Below are 19,073 nucleotides of genomic sequence, written 5' to 3'. Positions count from 1 at the left end.
AGCTTGCATGCTAGGGGACTGAACATAGTTCTCATAACATGTGTCCCAAGTTCATGTCGACCAAACATAAGACTAAGTTGTGAGAAAACTGCGTTTTGAAAGCATATGCTGTACACAGACTCGCAAAATCTCACGTAATCTAGCCATATAAGAAATCGTGGGCGTGAATAATTATGTTTAGGTTCCCGCCAATCACTATGATTGACAGCGCTTCCGGGCACGGTTCTGGACAGTCAGGCCGTGTCCCGTTCTGTGCCCGCTCAGGCACGGAATGGGACGGGCACAGTTTGGGACACAACAGTGTCCCACCGCAGATCGTCGGACAATTGAAGCCCGAGATAGGGGTGGGCCCTGACTGGTGTTAATGTTTTATTGCAGATGAAATACTGAGTAATGATGGGGTTTCTCTTACGGGAAATGTGGAGGATATGGCATTTGGAGGGATTGAACGACATCTGCCGACGATTTTGCCATTCTGTCAGCACATCAAGGTCAGACTGCAGGCCTTGGGCTGATAGTTCGATAAATCAAGCAGTCCTCGGCAAAAAGTCAGACATGTGAGTTGACGGAAGTGGGAAGATCGTAAATGCACTTCAGAAAATGCAGAGGGCCTAACACTGTACCTTGCGGAACACCATAGGTTACCTTGACAGTTTTTGACAACACACTGGGTTCTCCCCGTGAAGCTAAGGTCCCAATTACGCCGGTGCCCGTCGGGGATGTAGCCCCGGCTGGCCCCGGCCGGGTTCAGGAGTCGAGCGGGCATCGGCTGTCGTGGTCACAATTAAAAGTTTCCTTCAGTAGCATTTTGTTACAAATTTTGTCACCCTCTTTGGTCGGTATCCGGCAGGCACCCGGCAGGTACCCAGCAGATTCTCTGACGATGTCTTGTATTGACCTATACGTAATGCAGAATTCACGTATTTGTTGTGATCATTTGATCTGTGAGGTCACACATTTTACCCGGGTTTACGAAGTACACACCTTTATTCTGTTCATCTGGTCTGTGACGTAAGAAATGTGTTCCGGTGGAATGCCGGCAACCGAAGGGGTACCTCTCGGTGTTCTCACGATGAGGTCACGGCGTCTTTTTGTCAGCGGGGCCCGGGTAGAATTTAACTCAGAATTAAATTCTTATCGGGGCCCCGACGGGCCAAAAAAATAGCCCGGTAGCCGCAGGGTGCCCCGCGGGGCCACGTCGGGGTCCCGCCCGAAAGTGGTAAAAAACAGCCCGGGAACTACCCGCCAGGGCCCCTTTTCCCAATTGGGACCTTAGCTTGAGGAAGGCCCTTAGCCAGGTCAGAAGTGGCCCAGAAATGTCATAGTGCTCAAGCTTGCCAAGCAGGCGTTCGTGGGGGACAGTATCGAACGCCTTGCTAAAGTCGAGCACCGCGGCATCGACCTGTTGGTTTTGGTCAAGGTTCCTGGCCAGATCTTCAATGGTTAGGGCCAGCTGGCTCTCGCAGGACAGACCCTTCCTGAAACCGTGCTGCGCAGGGGACAGTATGTCATGAGTGTCTAGATGTTGCATTATGAGGCAGTGCACGATGTGTTCGTGCACTTTACCACAAACCGATGTCAAAGACACCGGCCTGTAATTGGCAGGTACTGTTTTGTCACCCTTTTTATAGATTGGCGCGATGTTGGCTGTTCTCCAATCTCCAGGAACATCTCCCGTGGATTGTGACCGGGAGAATATTACCTGTAGTATTGGCGCAATTTGCACGGCTACAGTCTTCAGGAGGCGGGGTGGCATTCCGTCTGGTCCTGCTGGGGTTCAGACCGGAGAGTTGTTTGGCTACCCCCTCCACTGTAATGTTAAGGGGGGGGGGGTAGTTGGAGCTGAGGTTCCACCAAGGGTAGGAATGGTGGTCTTATCCTCCCTGGGGAACACCGACTCAAACTGGGCCCCCAGTGCATCAGCCTTCTCTTTGGGGTCAGATGTTAGCTGATGTCTCAAGGCTGACGCGGCAGTAGAGTCTTGTCTGACGGATTTGACGTAGCTCCAAAAGGCCTTGGGATTATCTTCGCTGTTAGTCTCCAAGAAATTGGAGACATAATCCGTATGGGCCTTCCTAACTCTCTGCTTAACTCCCTTCCTACAACTCTTGAACTTTGCCCAGGCTTCACTGGAGTTTAACCTCCTAGCCTTGGAAAAAAGTTCAGACCGCTTGCGCATGGCTTTGCGAATTTTAGGTGTTATCCATGGTTTCTTGGACTGTGGCTTCACTCTCTTTCTGGGAACATGCTTATTGGCAGCGCTAATAATGGCTGGCTTGAAGCGGTCCCAGTTTTCTGAAGCAGTGTTCTTGGTCCACGAACTCTTGGCTAAACGTTAACATTATCCTGTTGGAGGGCAGGTATGTTAACTTTCCTCCACAGGTATATGGTCCGACCTCCAGACTTAGATGTTTGGGGCTTGGCCTGAATATCAATCAGCGGGAAATCATGATCGCTGTGACCTGGCAGGATTTTAACTCTCTCCACTAGGGTGGGATTCGTGGTGAGAAACAGGTCGAGGATGTTCGAGGTCTGCCCCCTGGAGTGCGCTGGCTCGCAGACCACTTGTTCCAGACTACAGTCATTGGCAAGGTTGATGTAATTGCCTGTGAGACTGGATAGATTAGAAGCGATGGTATTTGCTTCGGGATTCCATGTCGCATCCGGCAGGTTGAAGTCACCTGCCAGCCAGATGTAGGCGTTGTTGTTCTTAGCCCGCATCTGAAGCACTGATTTTTCCAGTGCTTTAAAGTCATCATGGCCGGCAGTGGGGGGGGGGGGGCATAGTAGGCCCCGATGTAAATTGACTTACTGTTAGCCAGATGGACCCGGACCCATGTCAGTTCGTAGGGGCAATCCGGGTCGGGGTGGTACGTCGCTATAATGTTGTTTTTGACAGCTATGAGCACGTTGTAATTGTCGGAAAAGACCTCGCTACTGCAAACCGAGGGGTCCAGCCAAGTCTCGGTGCCAATGACGATGTCTGGTTGCACAGCATCGCAAAGCACATGCACTTCAGGAACCTTGTTGCAGATAGATTAAAAATTGACAACAAGGGCCCTGATTGGTTTGGAGTAGGTGCGGTCGCGAGGTGGCAGAGCAATGCGCTGAGTGATAGGCGAGGATGTGGCTACTGGAGATCCGATAGATCCTTCTGGACTAGAACAGGTGCTGGTGTCGAAGGAAGAGAAACAATTAGAAGCTTCAAAAACTGTAGTGTTTAAAAGGCTGGAGGATAAGCATGTAGGCCGCACGAGCAGCAAATCCAGGACACATTAGGGTTATTGATGGCATTATAGACCGGTGCTGGCATTTCCATGCAGTCGGTGTGGTACCAGACATCGCAGGAATCACAGCAGATGGCTTTCCGGCCGTCAACCTTTTCCCACCTGACAGCTTGATGGCATACGCCGCAGGGGTACTTCGGTGTCCTTGGTCCCGGATTCAACTCCACATCTCCAGACAGAAGTATTAATAGGGTAATACAGAAAACTGTGAATTTGGTACTGCGGTGGGGTGCCAGTTTACCCTTAGTGTTAATAAAGATAGAGACTATGGTGAGGTTAGATAGGGGATCAGCACACCTGTTGTCCACCGGGTAGTAAGTGGGAAAGGACTATTGAGCATATGGGGGACCCCTTCATTTTTGGAAGTGAAGGGGGAGTGGGACTTGTAAGGGCAAATAACTAGGAACAAACACACACATAACTACTGTTATGTGTGTGTTTGAGTGGAAGACAGGGGTGAAGGGGTGAAAGAAAAAAAGGACGGAAAGGGAAGGAACGCCAAAAAAATGGAGGCCGCCCGCGGCGCTGACCTCTGTCCTGTTCTGTGTTTGAGTGGGCACAGAACGGGACACACAGAACTTCCAGAACTATGCCTGGAAGTGCTGTTAATCATGGCTTACACCTCGAGCTAGCCTCCTGTGCAGGCCCAGCTCGTGGGGCGGAATGGAACCTTCTCTCGGCGGAGGCTATGTAGGATGGCCGGCTATATTAAAATTATGCGTTAAAAACTCTTCCCCAGCGCCCCGGGGCCTGCACAGGAGGCTAACAGGCCATTGTGTATCCAGAACTGTGCGAGACCCGAGGCACGGTTCTGGATAAAGTATCTGTTTAGATAAGAACGTGATTTCATGAGACACGGGAACGCTTCAAGGTTATCTAGAACCGTGCCTTCTGGTGGATAATCACAGTGTTGTATCAAGAACTGTGTTTGCGATTATCTAACCGTCTCGGATGAGTCAAGCCGAAGAAGTTTTATCACAAGGAGAGCCGCCGGCATAAGTTTCCTTTCAGGGATGTACGTAGCGCGTATGAAAATTCATATTTACGCCCAAGTGCCAAAGACACTCATTTGAATAGAACCCAGGCTCACGCTGTAGCTCATTTGTCCTTTGTTACGGCGGCATTAGCGTCATGGCACAGCCCGGGTTTGATGATTTTTTGTGGAGCGATTTTATTCTCAGTGATTTCGAGGATGGTTTTGATGACATAAACTTGATATAACGTTAGAAAGAAGTTCGGAGTATTCCCAACACCAAAAGCTCCACCAAGACCGGCGCTCTTTTTTTTCGAGTCTTTTCTTTAAAATGTAACTTGAATCAGCCCTAGCCCATTCCAAACTAGAGTTCCAAGACCTCATGCCTTCGACAAATGATGTTAACCTTTACGACTGACAAATTATGAATGTTTCACATTGATTATGGAAATAATATCCTCACTTGCAATTATATCCTTTGATCATATTTTCCATCCAATGACAGTCTTATCTTAAACAAAGAGGGCTATTCTAGCATTTCCTCATCACCATTTTAATTGTTTTATCACAGAACCCAGCAAATATATAGACTTCTGTCATTAATTATGTAAATTAGATCATGATTTGCATAATCGTCATCTAATTAGGTCAAGCATCACTTAAGCTACCGAGATACCAAAAATAACAACAATCCGTCAACCGGTTCTTGAGCTATCCTTCTTCAAACATTTTCAAACAAATGCCTCTGCATTTCCCAAACAAGCTGCTACGGGGTGCAAACTTACGGCACTTTTTTGTGAGCACAAGAGCTACCTACCATCTAAAAATCATGACCCTAGCACGTCCATATCACGAAATGTAAAAACCAGAAGTTTCGCTGCAGTACGTTCTAATTCAATGACGTGGGGACCCCCCACGAACCCCATATCCGAACTTGAACTTGGTATTTTCAATGGTAACTTGCCAACTAAAAACATGAACATCCATTTAAAGATTCTCGAGTTATCTTGTCCACAAGAGAAAACACAAAAAAGAGTTGCCATACGTAAGACGACCGTGCGAGTAGGAGAGTCTTCCATAGATGGTAGAAACTCCAACAAAATGCAATTATGGCATGCGCTTTATACTAGATAATTAAAAGCAATATACATGTAGTTGACCAGTTCCAGTTTTGAAATCTCATGACATGCTAGGGTGACAAAATTTGGAAAATAAGCTTATGTAGCTCTTTTTGCTTGGGAAAAGTGACGTGAGTAGTTTAAAAATATGCGCCAAAACGCTGTTTTCCACGGCTGCATATATTAGCCAGATTTTGTAAACATACATACAATTTAAAGAACCTTAAGTGAAAATATATATTTCTTTGCAAATTAATTGTACCTTTTGAGCTCGATCCAACAACGTCATTGAATCCTGCATATGAGTTACAACTTACTAGTACTCAAAAAAGTTGTATACCATGTATTTCTTATGCGGTTTCCCACACTTGACCTTGAATCTATTCTGATATACAGTACTAACTTGTCAGGGCTGTTTTCAGAGTAGCTGATACTCTTGTTATTATAGGACACTTCATTGGTACTGTTCAAACAAACATCTCTACACCCTGCCAGTGTTATTGTTATCTTACCCTAGTTCACCCTATCTGTTATCTTAACCTACATGTACTACATAGAACAACACGCCTGCATGTGAAAACCCACAACCTACTAGACACTCCAAACACCTATGTTGCTTCAACAAACAACTCTTTACCCTGGAAATGGTGTGGAAGTGTCCTACAATACCTTCCTATGTGGTTTTGTGCCCAAAAAAAAGCAAGACAACAAATAATTCTTTAAGTGGCTCAAATATCGCACATCTTTTTAAACTACACACGTACATGTAGCTAGTAATGTTAAACTTACCATATACATGTACTAGTAAATACATGCACTTTAAAGGCTGTGTCATCGTCCACTAATTACATGTAGTTTAACAGGCACTTGTTATGCAGTTTCCAACACTTGACCTTGAACCTAATTTTGATTTACAGTACTACCTTGTCAGGACTGTTTCCTGGATAGCTTCGATTGTTAAAGGAACACTTGACGGTTACTGTTATCTCAACAAACAACTCTACACCCTTGCTGTGCTATTGTTAGCGTAACCTACTTAACCCAACTATGCTGTTGTTAGTTTAACCAACTACATAAAAGGACAAAGACTTCGCCTACACTTTAAAGATGTGCAAACAAAATGTCCTTAGGCTATTACACGTACTCACAACCTACTACAGACTCCAAATTTTAAACCCTACAATCTTAACCCCTTAACCTATTCACAAAATTTTTTTTTAAATTCCTATTCTACAGCTTCAACTACTGAAAAACTAACAATCACCAAAAGCCCACTACGTAACTGCAGTATGAAAGACATTTAGATTTCTCTTATCAAGTAATCAAATTGGGTCACAATTTACATAATTAATATCTGTTAATGTTCCTCTTCCTCTTGATTAAATATGCCACCATTTTAATTGTTCTATTATGGAAGGCAGCAGATTTATAGACTTTTGTCATTCATTATGTAAATTAGATCGTGATTTGCATAATTGTCATCTAATTAGGTCAAGCATCACTTAAGCTACCGAGATACCAAAAATAACAACAATCCGTCAACCGGTTCTTGAGCTATCCTACTTCAAACATTTTCAAACAAATGCCTCTGTATTTCCCAAACAAGCTGCTACGGGGCCCAAACTTACGGCACTTCTTTCTGAGCACGAGAGCTACCTACCATCTAAAAATCATGACCCTAGCACGTCCATGTCACGAGATTTAAAAACCAGGAGTTTCGCTGCAGTACTTTCTAATTCAATGACGTGGGGACCCCCCACGAAGCCCATATCCGAACTTGACCTTGGTATTGTCAATGGTAACTTGCCAACTAAAAAACATGAACATCCATTTAAAGATTCTCGAGTTATCTTGATGACAAGAAAAAACACAAAAAACAAAGGTCAACTGCAGTGACATAGAAACCCCCACGGGGCCCATCTTTGAACTTGACCTCGGCATTTTCAACGGTAACTTGCCCACTAAAAATAATGAACATCCATTTAAGGATTCTCGAGATATCTTGATGACAAGGAAAAAACACCAAAAACCAAGGTCAACTACAGTGACTTAGGAACCCCCCACGAAGCCCATTTTTAGCCTTGACAATGGCCACCCCTAAATCAACCTGCCTGCCAAAAATCGTGAACCTCGGACCTTGCCTTCAAGAGTTATCGTGCCTAATCTGCCAAACAGTGCAAACCCGATTTCATAACCTTCTCCGAAGGCATAGCCTTCAGTCGAAGGCAATAAGAGTCATTCAGGAAGCGGAGGTGCCGAAATATGACTACATACGAGCTCAAGTGTACATCTGTTTAAAGCAGGAAACACAGCTGTCAGCCATGTTTGTTTAGATTCTGGTAGTTTGTGGTGGCACTACTGACCGGGTGCGCCTCGTCTTTGTTGTTTAGTACCAACCATAATTGTCAAAAATCAGGCTGAGATAATTGAACAAATATGTAAATATGTTAAAAACTGTAAGTAAATTAGAATCATTCGAACATTTCTTAAAATAGGATAAATCCACTTTATTGTCAATGTTACATAATGATCCCTTGAATTTTATTTTTGTTATAAACGTCACAACTTTATTTCACAAATGGAGGGTGGAGTCGGCCCTTGTGTTCAGAAAACAAAGTCCAGAGTTAAAAAATCTGTATAGCCTATGGCCATTACTACTTTTTTTTTAGTTTAAGAGAATACATAGTTCTCCAGTACAATCAAATAATTATTAGTGTTATTAAAACGTAATATGGCGTATTTGACGTTATTTGTGCGATTTTGTTCAAGGCGGTCTGTCACTACGGCATTCTTTCCCATTTCTGGGGGCGTTCGATAAAGTATAGGGTTACAAGACGCAGTTTTGGGCTAACCGTAAAACATTGAAATTAAACAAACTAGTATCGAAGGGAAAATTTCGTTGAAATAAAATAAAATTATCGTCTTTACATACATTCAATGGTGATTTTTTGCGCTAAAAGGATGATTTTTTTCGGATTTCGTTAAAAAGTCAATAATTTATGGAATTTCGGTGCGCCATATTTTAGCCAATCACCGAGCAAACCTGGCTACACATATTACGCATGGTCACTGATTTTTATATTTTTCGACGACCAGGAATAAGATGAAAAATCGTGCTTTTGGGATTTTTTAATTTCTGACTTAAAGTATAGTTTTTGTCGACAAATAGGTGAAAAAATCGATTTTTTTTTTGCTTTTTTTCGCACTTAATTGCCCATAATTCAAAATCAAGAACATTTTTCAAAAATCCCTAAAGCACGATTTTCGGGACAACCGTGGCAGTCATGTTGAGCCGTAAATGGGGTATGTTTGACTCTCCATGCTTCCAGGTTTGAACGAGTTTTGCAGACATGTCATATCTCCCAAAAGTGTGCACCGTGTTATTCATAAAGGTGTAAAGAATCATTACAGTATCCAAGGTTACCCAAGGATACGACAGTAGCTTCGCTACATGTTACATGTCCACAAAAAATGATAGCGGACATGTACTGTCCTGGAAACTGTTTGTATCTATAGAAAAGTGTTGTTTTTATCTGTTGCGAGGCACTCAGGCAGAAGGGCTTGTTTTGCCGCTTTATTGCAAATGACCGTAGGTGACCCCGAAATGGAACGCGGGTTCGATTCGAATTGCCCAGATCGAACACGATCGAACACTGTTCGAATTCTATGAAATGTGGGAACTTAGCAGCCCAGATTTTACCACCGTGGTTTGTTAAAACTGTTTAAAAATAGGTATACAACAAACAAAAAGGGAGTAAAAGATATAATATCAAGTTCCGCTAAAACTTATGTGGCCCATGGCACTATCACCGAAGTAAAAAAAAAAATTAAGACATATCCCATCATCATTGTCTAAACAATCTTGAATTTTTGAAACCATCAGTTGTAGGGGTACCACCGTTCGACGAAAATATGAAGTCGCTGAACTCCAGTTGTAAATCTGTTAATATATGCAAGTTTCAACGTTACTGCAATTTATCTAATAGTATAAGTATATTCCCTCCACACAGTTAGTTATGAGTTACTCGCGGGGTGCTACAGAGGATCCACTCCTGGACGTGACCTTTGGTCAGCTGTTGGACGACACGGCAGCTAAATGGCCGGACAGAGAGGCGTATGTGTTCAAAAAGACAGGTTCACGGATCACGTTTGCTGACATACAAGAAAAGGTAAGGGTCTTTAGAAAAATCACATAAATTTTTCATCAAGCTAAGAGTTAAATCTTTCACGGATTAAACCTACGCGTGTGTGGATGTGGAGGGACACATAAGCGATCATACCTTGAAATTCATTTCTTTTGTCATCTCTTTCTTTGAACTGTTTTCTGTCACAGTCTTTAATTAATGAACTAGTTCTTTATACACAGATATAAGATAACGGGACGGAAGTATTGTTTTGAGTGACGCTGGTGTAGGGGGAGTTTGTATGTTTGGTGTCCAAACCATCACGACGAGAAAATTACAGGCCAAGATTACAGGGCAATCGGCCAAAATGCCGGTAGAAGTGTTTTGGTTTGCTTTAATTCCTTGTTAGCTCATGATATTTCGCGACTACCATCTGTTTATTCACATATTTTGTTGTTTATATTGAAAATAAAACAACACAATTTACAAAAGCTTTTGTGGAGGTATGGGATCTTTGATGTCTGGTTCTGATACTTTATTTTTAATTTTTTGCCGTTCCTCCAGGCAACAAGACTGGCAGCAGGTCTTAAGGCCATAGGTACGGCACGGGGAGATGTAGTAGCCTGGCTCTTCGGGCACCGCCCAGAGTGCATATACTTGTACTTTGCCTTGGCCAAGTTGGGAGCTATTGCGGTATGCAAAGTCCATGTTTTATTATGTTTACCGAAGGAAAATATTTTATTTTATACGTTTTGTCTCCTTTTTCATCTGTTCCAAACACTAACCTCTGACCTGGCCAATGACATGATTAGGTGTCGTCTATCGCCATGGTAACTGGGGTTGGGTTACATAATGTTGCAATTTTATAGTAGGAGAGATGTATACCCCTGTCATGCTAAGATAAACGAAATTTGTTCAGAGATGATTACTTTTACATATATTTCTACCCGTTTTCAGTTCCCATTGCAGAAAAAGCGTATAGGACGAAGTGTGGAGAATATGAATGATTTTTTGAATAAGGTAATGGCAAGCTATCATATTGTCACTGTACATGTAATTTTGTGGTAATGGCTGAATATCTTTGGTTAAAATCCCTAGCAGCCCTATTTTGAAATTTAGATTCGGTGAAATTTGTTTTAATAAATATTATCATAAGGATAAAATATCATACAAATTTCTACGTTATAAAAAAAAAACAAGGTGCACCATCTAGACTATACGGGTAGACGGCATGCCAAACAGCCACGGCTGCGAACAAAAAATGTCAATTTTGTTATTCCATGGAGGTCTATGAGTACTCAACATTCGAGCGTGCATGTATCGGGTTACATGATAGTATAGAAATCAAACAGCAAAAAACTGAAATACCGTGCATATTCTTTTTTATCTGAATACTAGTGCCACGAGCAATATTTTGTAGATACAGAAACACAGTGATAAATACATTTGAAAGGGCACGGACTAAGTGGCTGCGAACTCAAGATGGGCACAACTTAGTTGATATATACTTTTACAATGGCAAAAGGATTTTATAAGACACGTCGATGAAGGTTAGACATCCAGGTAATACGAGTAGGATACGCCAAAAAGCAGTTACTCAAGCAACTGGATATGATTTTTGAAACGATTTCGGAAATGTTTCAGCTAATATACACTAGCTTTCGTCAGTGATTGAGATAACAGGAGAAATACAGGTTTATAAGCACAAACTATTGATTGATATGCAAATAAGTGAAGACAATTTTTTGGACGCCTGAAATGTCTGACCGTTTTCAAAGTCATATCCAGTAGCTTGAGTAGCTGCTTTTGGCGTATTTTACAAGACGTTTGAAAAATGGATATACATAAGAGATCTAGCGTGGGTGAAACCTCCCATCCCAGAAGAAAAGGAAAGCATAGCAGGACACATACAGCTAAAAGCGTTTTGTTTCTGTTATGTAGTTTTGTGCAGCTAACAGAAATGGTGCTTAAATTAATGCTTGAAAGCTTGCCTAAAAGGACTGAGCGCTGGCAGGCACATATAGTATATGCGACGTGTATATTCGAGCAATAATTGATAAATAAACATTCAATCGTCGCCGTCGCAATATATGTAGTTTTTATTATCTACCTTGTGCTGAGTCTGTGTTGTTTTTAGAGCCGTGTGAAGGTACTAATCATGGGTGACGAGTCGACGCAGCCAACTGACGGAACTACCTCATTCCTGTTAAGCTCGTTTCCGGAAATAAAAACAACGAATCGAGAAAACTTTAAGATCAAAAGGTAAATTCGGCTCTGAGAGTACAAAATTGATTGTATAATAAGGTCATGTTGATTTGATTATATGGATGGCGTCGTCTGAAAACCCCAAAACCGATGCGAGAGTGCGAATAAAAAAAAGTTTGGCAAAAATGGTTTCCATCACTACGAAATCTACGTGGTCATAAAGGTTGAACAAATGACTAAACACACAGAGTATTGTATGACGAATAATAATAGATTCTTCATTTTTATTTCTTCACATTATCTTCTTTTCCGGAACTGATTTCGGTATTCTATGACATTAGTATCGAATTCCAGGAGATTATATTACGGACTAATCAAGGAGGTAAATTTGTACTAGCGTTAAACGCATTGTGTGAACCATAGAGGTAGAATTATAACCTACTCGTGTGAACGAAGACCCATAGCACGCTATATAGGTCCAAAGATATAGCAAGGAGGTTATAATCTCATAGTCCTTGGTTATTTAGCCAGCGTGCGTCGCTCAATGTCCAACTGACAAGGGCTGGCAAGGCCTGTGTATTATATATATTTAGCCTTTACCAGGCTTCTGAGGGTAGCAGGAAAGAGTAAGAAATTGGTCGATAACATGCACCCGGGCGCGGCAAAATGTACTTTCTGGCAGACCAACTCCCTCGGCATATTATCTCTCTATTTGGCCAATTTGTAATATTTCCAGTCACATCCCAAAGCTGGTAAAGGCTACTGTGAGAGACTACGATGGCCATAGTTTACAAACAAGATTCAAAATGACCATTTAATTTTTCATATGCTAAATGTTCTTTAGTGGCACCTATAAAGAAAAACTAGTGCTACCATTCTGTAGCAGATCAAAGCTAACATTTATATAACATTTCACATCATCAAGATTAAAAGTTATAGCACGTACATGGCGCTCAAAATAAACATTGTGAAAACGGAGGGATGACAAGAAACTACATGAACTGTCTAATGGTATAAGCAAGGAAGTTTAGGGAGATACAGGGCATGGATGTAGGTGCATGTTTGGAGCCAGACAAGTCAATACACATCAAAAGATTTTTCATCTCGTACTGGGCCAGGGTTAAAAGTCTATTAGAAATTTTCTTCAGATGAATTATAACACATCTAGCTATCTTCTGCCCAACAGGCAGAGCTGCTGTTCATGTTCATAGCTGCTTTGTACAAAACTACATTTCAAACACGGAACTTCCTATTCGAGGAGTAAGAAACAAATCTTTAAAAACAAAGACTTTTGTGGTAAAGTCTGAATTTAAATGGATACATCCTGCTGTCTGCCCTCTATGCAAAATTAAAGGTAATTGCCCGTAATGGCCTTGAGTGGAGGTGCGAAAACAATTAATTTCATTCACAGTCATGAGTCTTGATAAAGATTGACAGGTTAAGGAAGGAAATCGACCAGAATTTAGAGTTTTGAACTTTAAAGCCCGAGACCAAACTCTTCCCATGGGTTTACAAAGTTGAAATCGGGTGCAAACAATGCGTAAGAAGTCGGTTTATATGAATCGGTTTTCAGAAAAACTACTTTATCCCCGTATATCTAGCTATTGGTAGATTAAGTCATACCCCCCCTAGAATTCTACCAAAATGGACTATATTACAACATATTTTCAAATCTAAGCTATATTCTTCTTTTCTGGAAACCGATTCCTATAAAGTGCATATCTCTCCACATTCTCTGAAAGTTTTGTATTACAATTCTGAGCGGATGGGTTTGGTCTAGGCCGATTTTATATAGTCACAATGATCTGATATTATTATCATTTATGGAACAATTATGCAGATTTTCGAAGAAAAAAATAACGATTTAGAATCAGTAGTGTTTCATCTAAGTTACTCCCAAATTTGAAGTTGATTGGTCACGCCAAACTGGAGATACATGCTTTTTTACGGGTAGCTCTGTATCACTCCCACTCCGCGAGGATGCCATCCATGTAATCAAATCAACATGGCCTAAGTACAATATCAACATGGCCTAAGTACAATATCAACATGGCCTAAGTACAATATCAACATGGCCTAAGTACAATATCAACATGGCCTAAGTACAATATCAACATGGCCTAAGTACAATATCAACATGGCCTAAGTAAGGACGTCGGCAGAACGTACTGCGCCTTCGCGAAACCCGTAATGTATTGTACATAGCATTTCGGCAGAATGTCTCATATAATGTTGTATTCGCTCATATAAGGTTAGCATTTCGACAGTAGTTGCCAAATGTTGTGTCGGATAGAATATCCTCTGCAACAGGAAAAATTCTGATGCAACGTTGACCAAAAACCCAACGAAAAACGCGAAAATACGGGGCTCTGCGCAGGCGCAGTACGTTCTGCCGACGTGCTACCTAAGTACAATGAAACGACGTAACGTAATTTCAGTCTTGAAGAAAATACTGTCAGTAGGTATACGGATTTTTTTGTTTAGATATAAACTTACGTGAACCAACAAATACAGTTTATTGACAATTTAACACAATTACTGTATCTGGGTCAGGGCTGGTCCAGTGGTGGTTTGTGGGGAAGGGGCAAATATTTCATTTCATTTCATTTTATTTATTTATCCAGGTGATACATATCGCCTTCTCGGCGTTTTTCCCAACATAGTAAAATACAAACAAAGTAACTGAGGATAAAATACAATAATAAATAAGAAGAAAATAATCACTATATAAAAGTGTGCAATTAATCATAAGGTAACATAAAGAATCCAACCAAAACATAAATAAGTTAAAGCGAAAGGAATTTGCATATCAATGGAACTTATCTCACAAGCATAAATCCGTTTTAGTCCGTTAAAATTTGCTTTAGAAATTGCGTTGGATGATGCTTGGAAGGTTTCAAAATTCAGATGCAGATCGAAAATCTCATGTCCTTGACAGCGACAGACCTCCCTCCTAAAAAAGGGTCGGCGGGTTTTAAACAGAAATGGAAAAGCGGAAACACAAGTTTTACTAGTCGCAAACCTGGTGACTTGACAGATTTTTACTATTTTAACTTGTACTTGTACCTCTGCATTGTAGAATCCCAACGTTGACCAGTATCGTTGTACTTGAAAACAGGGCAACAGGGTAAGTACTTAATACTTCATAAAGCTACGTTATTATTACCTGAGCCAATGAGGTAATGTTTTCGGCATGTATCTTTTGTGTGTGTGTGTGTGTGTGTGTGTGTGTGTGTGTTTTGTGTGTGTGTGTGTATGTCTGTCTGTCTGTATGTTTGTCTGTCTGCCACTAGGTGACTAAGACATGCCGTATATTCCATGGACATTTGCGTTAAGTATTGATTACAACACAGGGTCACTTTTTTGTATGCCAAGATTCTTGACTGTTTTTTTTAAAGTTGTTACTGATATTGTAACACAAGAGAAAAGAGTAACTCGAATATTGACTCTGACCCCCTGGATCGAACCCGCACCAACTCACAACCAGCGCACTGTTACCGATTAGGCCAAAAGATCCTGGGCCCATTTGGCTACTTGGGAGTTAGTGGCGTCTTAAGCTATATACTCGCTGTTACAATTACAATGATTGCCTTCGACAGAAGGCTATGAAATCGCTTTTGCACTGTTTTGCAGATTATGCACGATAAAGTTTGAGGGCATGGTCCGTGGTTCACGATTTTTGGCAGGCAGGTTGTCTTAGTGATGGGCATTGTGAAGGCCAGAAATGGGCTTCGTGGGGGGGGGGTCTTACGTGACTGGAGCTGACCTTTTGTGTTTGCGTTTTTTGTTGTTCCCCAGATAACTCGGGAATCCTTAAGTGATTTTCAGTTGGCAAGTCGCCGTTGAGAATACGGAGGTCAAGCTCGGAAATGGGCCTCGTAGGGGATTCCCACGTCATTGAATTTGACCCTTTGTGTTGGTCGTTATTGTTGTTAGCGGGATAATTCGAGAATCTGCAAATGGATGTTCACGATTTTTTGTGAGCAAGTTACCGTTGACGATAGCAAGATCAAGTTCGGAAATGGGCGTGGTGGGAGGTCCGTACGTTACTGTAGTAACACTGGTCACTTTAAATTTTGAAAAGACACCAGCAACCCCAGTTTTGCATATATGCATCAATCTTGCATATATTTATGAAGTGTATTTGCATATATGGAAAGATACCATGCTCCCGTAACCGCGCGCGCACGGAAAACGGTCTCATGCGCCAATTTCGCTGTCGCGTAGACGTACATGTTAACCGTATCTAGACCGGGCTTTTTTGGGCTTGGTAGGACCGGGGAGTGGGGGGCTCTTTCGGCCCCCCCTCAGAACTCGCGAACGGTATGTCGTATGACCACCAAATTTTTAGAGGATGGTGTACTAGTAAAATTTATCATATACACAATTTTTACGTTGTTGTGACGTAATATGACGTCATTATGACGTCATAAATGTGATTTTAATGGCCAAAACCGCCTAGATAGGTTCTTCCCTGAAAACTAAACGGTATACGACATAACTTTACCAAAAGTGTTTATGATAGATTATTAGGGTGTACTAAGTCTTATGTTGCACATAGCAACACCTGTGACGTCATAAAATGACGTCATGCATACTATCCGCCATCTTCGATCATCAATCTTGAAATTTGAAAAAATAGTTTGTTTTTTTTCAGGATAAAGCCTAAAATACATTGTAAACAGACTGAAGACGTTCATATGAACATTTTTTGTAAAAAGAAATAGGAGCATTGATGAAATTTTAAGGAAAATAACCTGTATATACCTGATCTAATGATATGGTCCGCCATCTTGGATTTTGGTGAATGACGTCATCAAATTAGCATAAATTATGCATTTTTAATGATAAAATTTACATATTGTTATCGGAGATGTTAATAATATTAGAAACCATGTGTAACTTGACATAAAACCCTTAAAATTCTGCTGTTGAAATGAAACTGTCAGAAACCCGTTGCCATGGTAACACCAAAAATCATAAGCTTATTCCAATGATACAGATTTGTTGCCAACAATATTTTAGGAAAAGTCACCAAGTTTGGCGGTTCTAGCTTTACCCGTTCGGATGCTAGGTGACATCAAAGTTGGCGCGGGCACTTTTAGCACCCCCCCTCCGGTCTAGATAGGGTTAAAATAGGCCACTATTTTGGCTGTGAATCCAATCAAAAAGTCGTATATCTACAGTTTTTTGCTCTCTATACCAAACGCACGTTTCATGTGAACATTTAAGGTAAACATAAAAACAATTTTCAATAAAAACAATAAAAACAATTTTCAATAAAAACAATAAATTTCTAACCGCTAGTTCCATATTTACGTCATGTATAACTGCAATTACCCATGATCCGCAAGAGGCCCTCTTTTGGCTCACTGTGCCCGACCGCAGTACTCAGGTCAAAATAAGCGTATACGTCCGACAATCGCTCGGACGCCGAAACTTCCCTCCCTGATCCTGCCAGTAATAAACAGGCTTTCATCTCAAATCCTTTTTAGATCAGGTCTGAGTGATGAAAGGAATTTTATGGTGCACCTAAACGCTCACGCTGTTCGGGCACAATCATTTTTTGTCGGGACTCATTTAGCCCTACACGCGGAGTAATTGCGGTATGAGACCTTAAACAAATTTTCTTTCTTGAAGAACATGCGCTAAAACGCTGTTTTTCACGATTGCATAGCCACATTTAGTGTAAATATGATTGCCACAATTCAAAGAACCTTTGGGGGAAATATATATCTATTTGCGGATTTATGGCATTTTCCCACATAATTTTACGTTCGTTCAAGGACCTGTATAATGTCCTTGGTTCGATAACCCGCGAAACTTTTGGCGTGACGGTCCGGTGCTCTCTATAAATGTTTCCGAGTAGATCGAGGTCTTTCCCGGCAAGAAGCTTTCATCACACGGTGATAGAATGTCCTTGGTCCCGGTGGTGTATGCCAAACTATGTCTTAAGTTCATTTGGCATTGGCCTAAGACACATCTATAACAAATTTAAGGTTGTTTGGTTTTAATACAAGGGCATAAAATCATTTTGTCTGGAAAGAGCAAAAAAAAAACTTATTTTACACAAATTCAAAGTAGTGTTTACCAAAAATGTGAGTATAGTTCTTTGGGCATGCGTCTAAGGTCTAAGGTCATTTAGTTGTAATATTAGGTCACAGGAGCGAAAAATGTACACTTTTTGTCTGAAAATAGCAAAAAAAAGACTTGTTTCACACCATTTTCATTTTCAAGTGATGTATGCCAAAGCTGCAAATGTCATTCTTTGAGCATATGCTCAAGGCACGCATGTACCAAATGACGAATTCTACATTCCGTATTTCCGTAGAAAGACATGGTACAGGCTAGGTAAATAGTATGTTGCTTCGTTCACATAAAGACTCTCTGACCACTATAACTACGATAATCATCTTCAAAAAGCCTACACTATACATACACACAACACCCACTAAAACAATATCACACTGTCGAAGGCATGAGCCCTCCTAACTCTAGTTGTCTCTGTGCTTCCATGAAGAATCGGTGTCTACACCATGGAAGAGGTGCAAACCATGGGAAAGAACGAAACACTTCTGGCTGAAGTAAGGGCTCTGCAGGACCAGCTCAGCTGCCACGACTCGGTTACATTGGGACTCACTTCGGTAAGTCAGAAATATGACTCATATATCCTATATTCTTTATCCATAACCCGATGATATGCTCAACTCAACCACGGTTCCGTGTCTGTTTCAAATCTATGTGCGGACTGGACTGCACCTACGGCTCACAACTACGAGACTGAAGAGTATACGCGAAGACTATCCACGGTGTCAGATGCTAACCCAATACATCGAGAAAAAGTAGGGCAGACACCACAATTGCGTTGCGAAGTAGGAGGCCCCGAAATGGGAACTAGGAACTACACTGATTGTAGTTAATCCCTTTTTATCCAGAAAATTTTGGTCCAACTTGGAGATTTTTGGTCTAGAAGTAACAAGTAGGGCCTAAACTTTCCTACTTTTGTCAAATTTTGTTAATTTCACCAGTTTAGTGGACATAACGAGACACCTGCTTGATGAGGTCTGGCCTGCATGCTCTGGGCGGATGGATACATTGAGAAACTGTGGTCAAAAGCAGGGTTTGTTCATTGTTATCAGCTGTTGTACAAATGTAAGTGTTTGAGCTGGTCAACCCCCAATTTTCTTTTTGATATTTTGGAAGCAGACCCTTGTAGTTCTCTGGTCCAGAACAATTTTTTTAAATTGAAAAAGTAGTTTCATGGGGACTTGTTTCAGTGTATTCAACCATAGGTTCCTGTGGCCAAAGATAATTGTACTGTCTGCCTAGTATTGCAGGCAGTATTCTGACCCCCCCCCCCCACCAC

At 41.4% G+C, this 19,073-nt stretch overlaps 1 protein-coding gene across 1 annotated transcript in view; it reads left to right on the top strand.

The window, feature by feature from the left end:
- Nucleotides 1–9,394: 9,394 nt before the first annotated feature.
- Nucleotides 9,395–19,073, top strand: part of LOC109466350 (acyl-CoA synthetase family member 2, mitochondrial-like) — a 20,339-nt gene continuing 10,660 nt past the window's right edge. Inside the window, exons 1-5 of the mRNA XM_019764062.1 lie at nt 9,395–9,547; nt 10,067–10,195; nt 11,640–11,764; nt 14,787–14,834; nt 18,228–18,351. Of these exons, the coding sequence (XP_019619621.1) occupies nt 9,395–9,547; nt 10,067–10,195; nt 11,640–11,764; nt 14,787–14,834; nt 18,228–18,351 (579 nt within the window). The remainder of the gene's footprint in view (nt 9,548–10,066; nt 10,196–11,639; nt 11,765–14,786; nt 14,835–18,227; nt 18,352–19,073) is intronic.

This window comes from Branchiostoma belcheri, unplaced genomic scaffold (genome assembly GCF_001625305.1).
Source record: "Branchiostoma belcheri isolate BF01 breed outbred unplaced genomic scaffold, Haploidv18h27 scaffold164, whole genome shotgun sequence".
Taxonomy (NCBI): Eukaryota; Metazoa; Chordata; class Leptocardii; order Amphioxiformes; family Branchiostomatidae; genus Branchiostoma; species Branchiostoma belcheri.
This window is presented reverse-complemented; position numbering and strand designations above follow the sequence as displayed.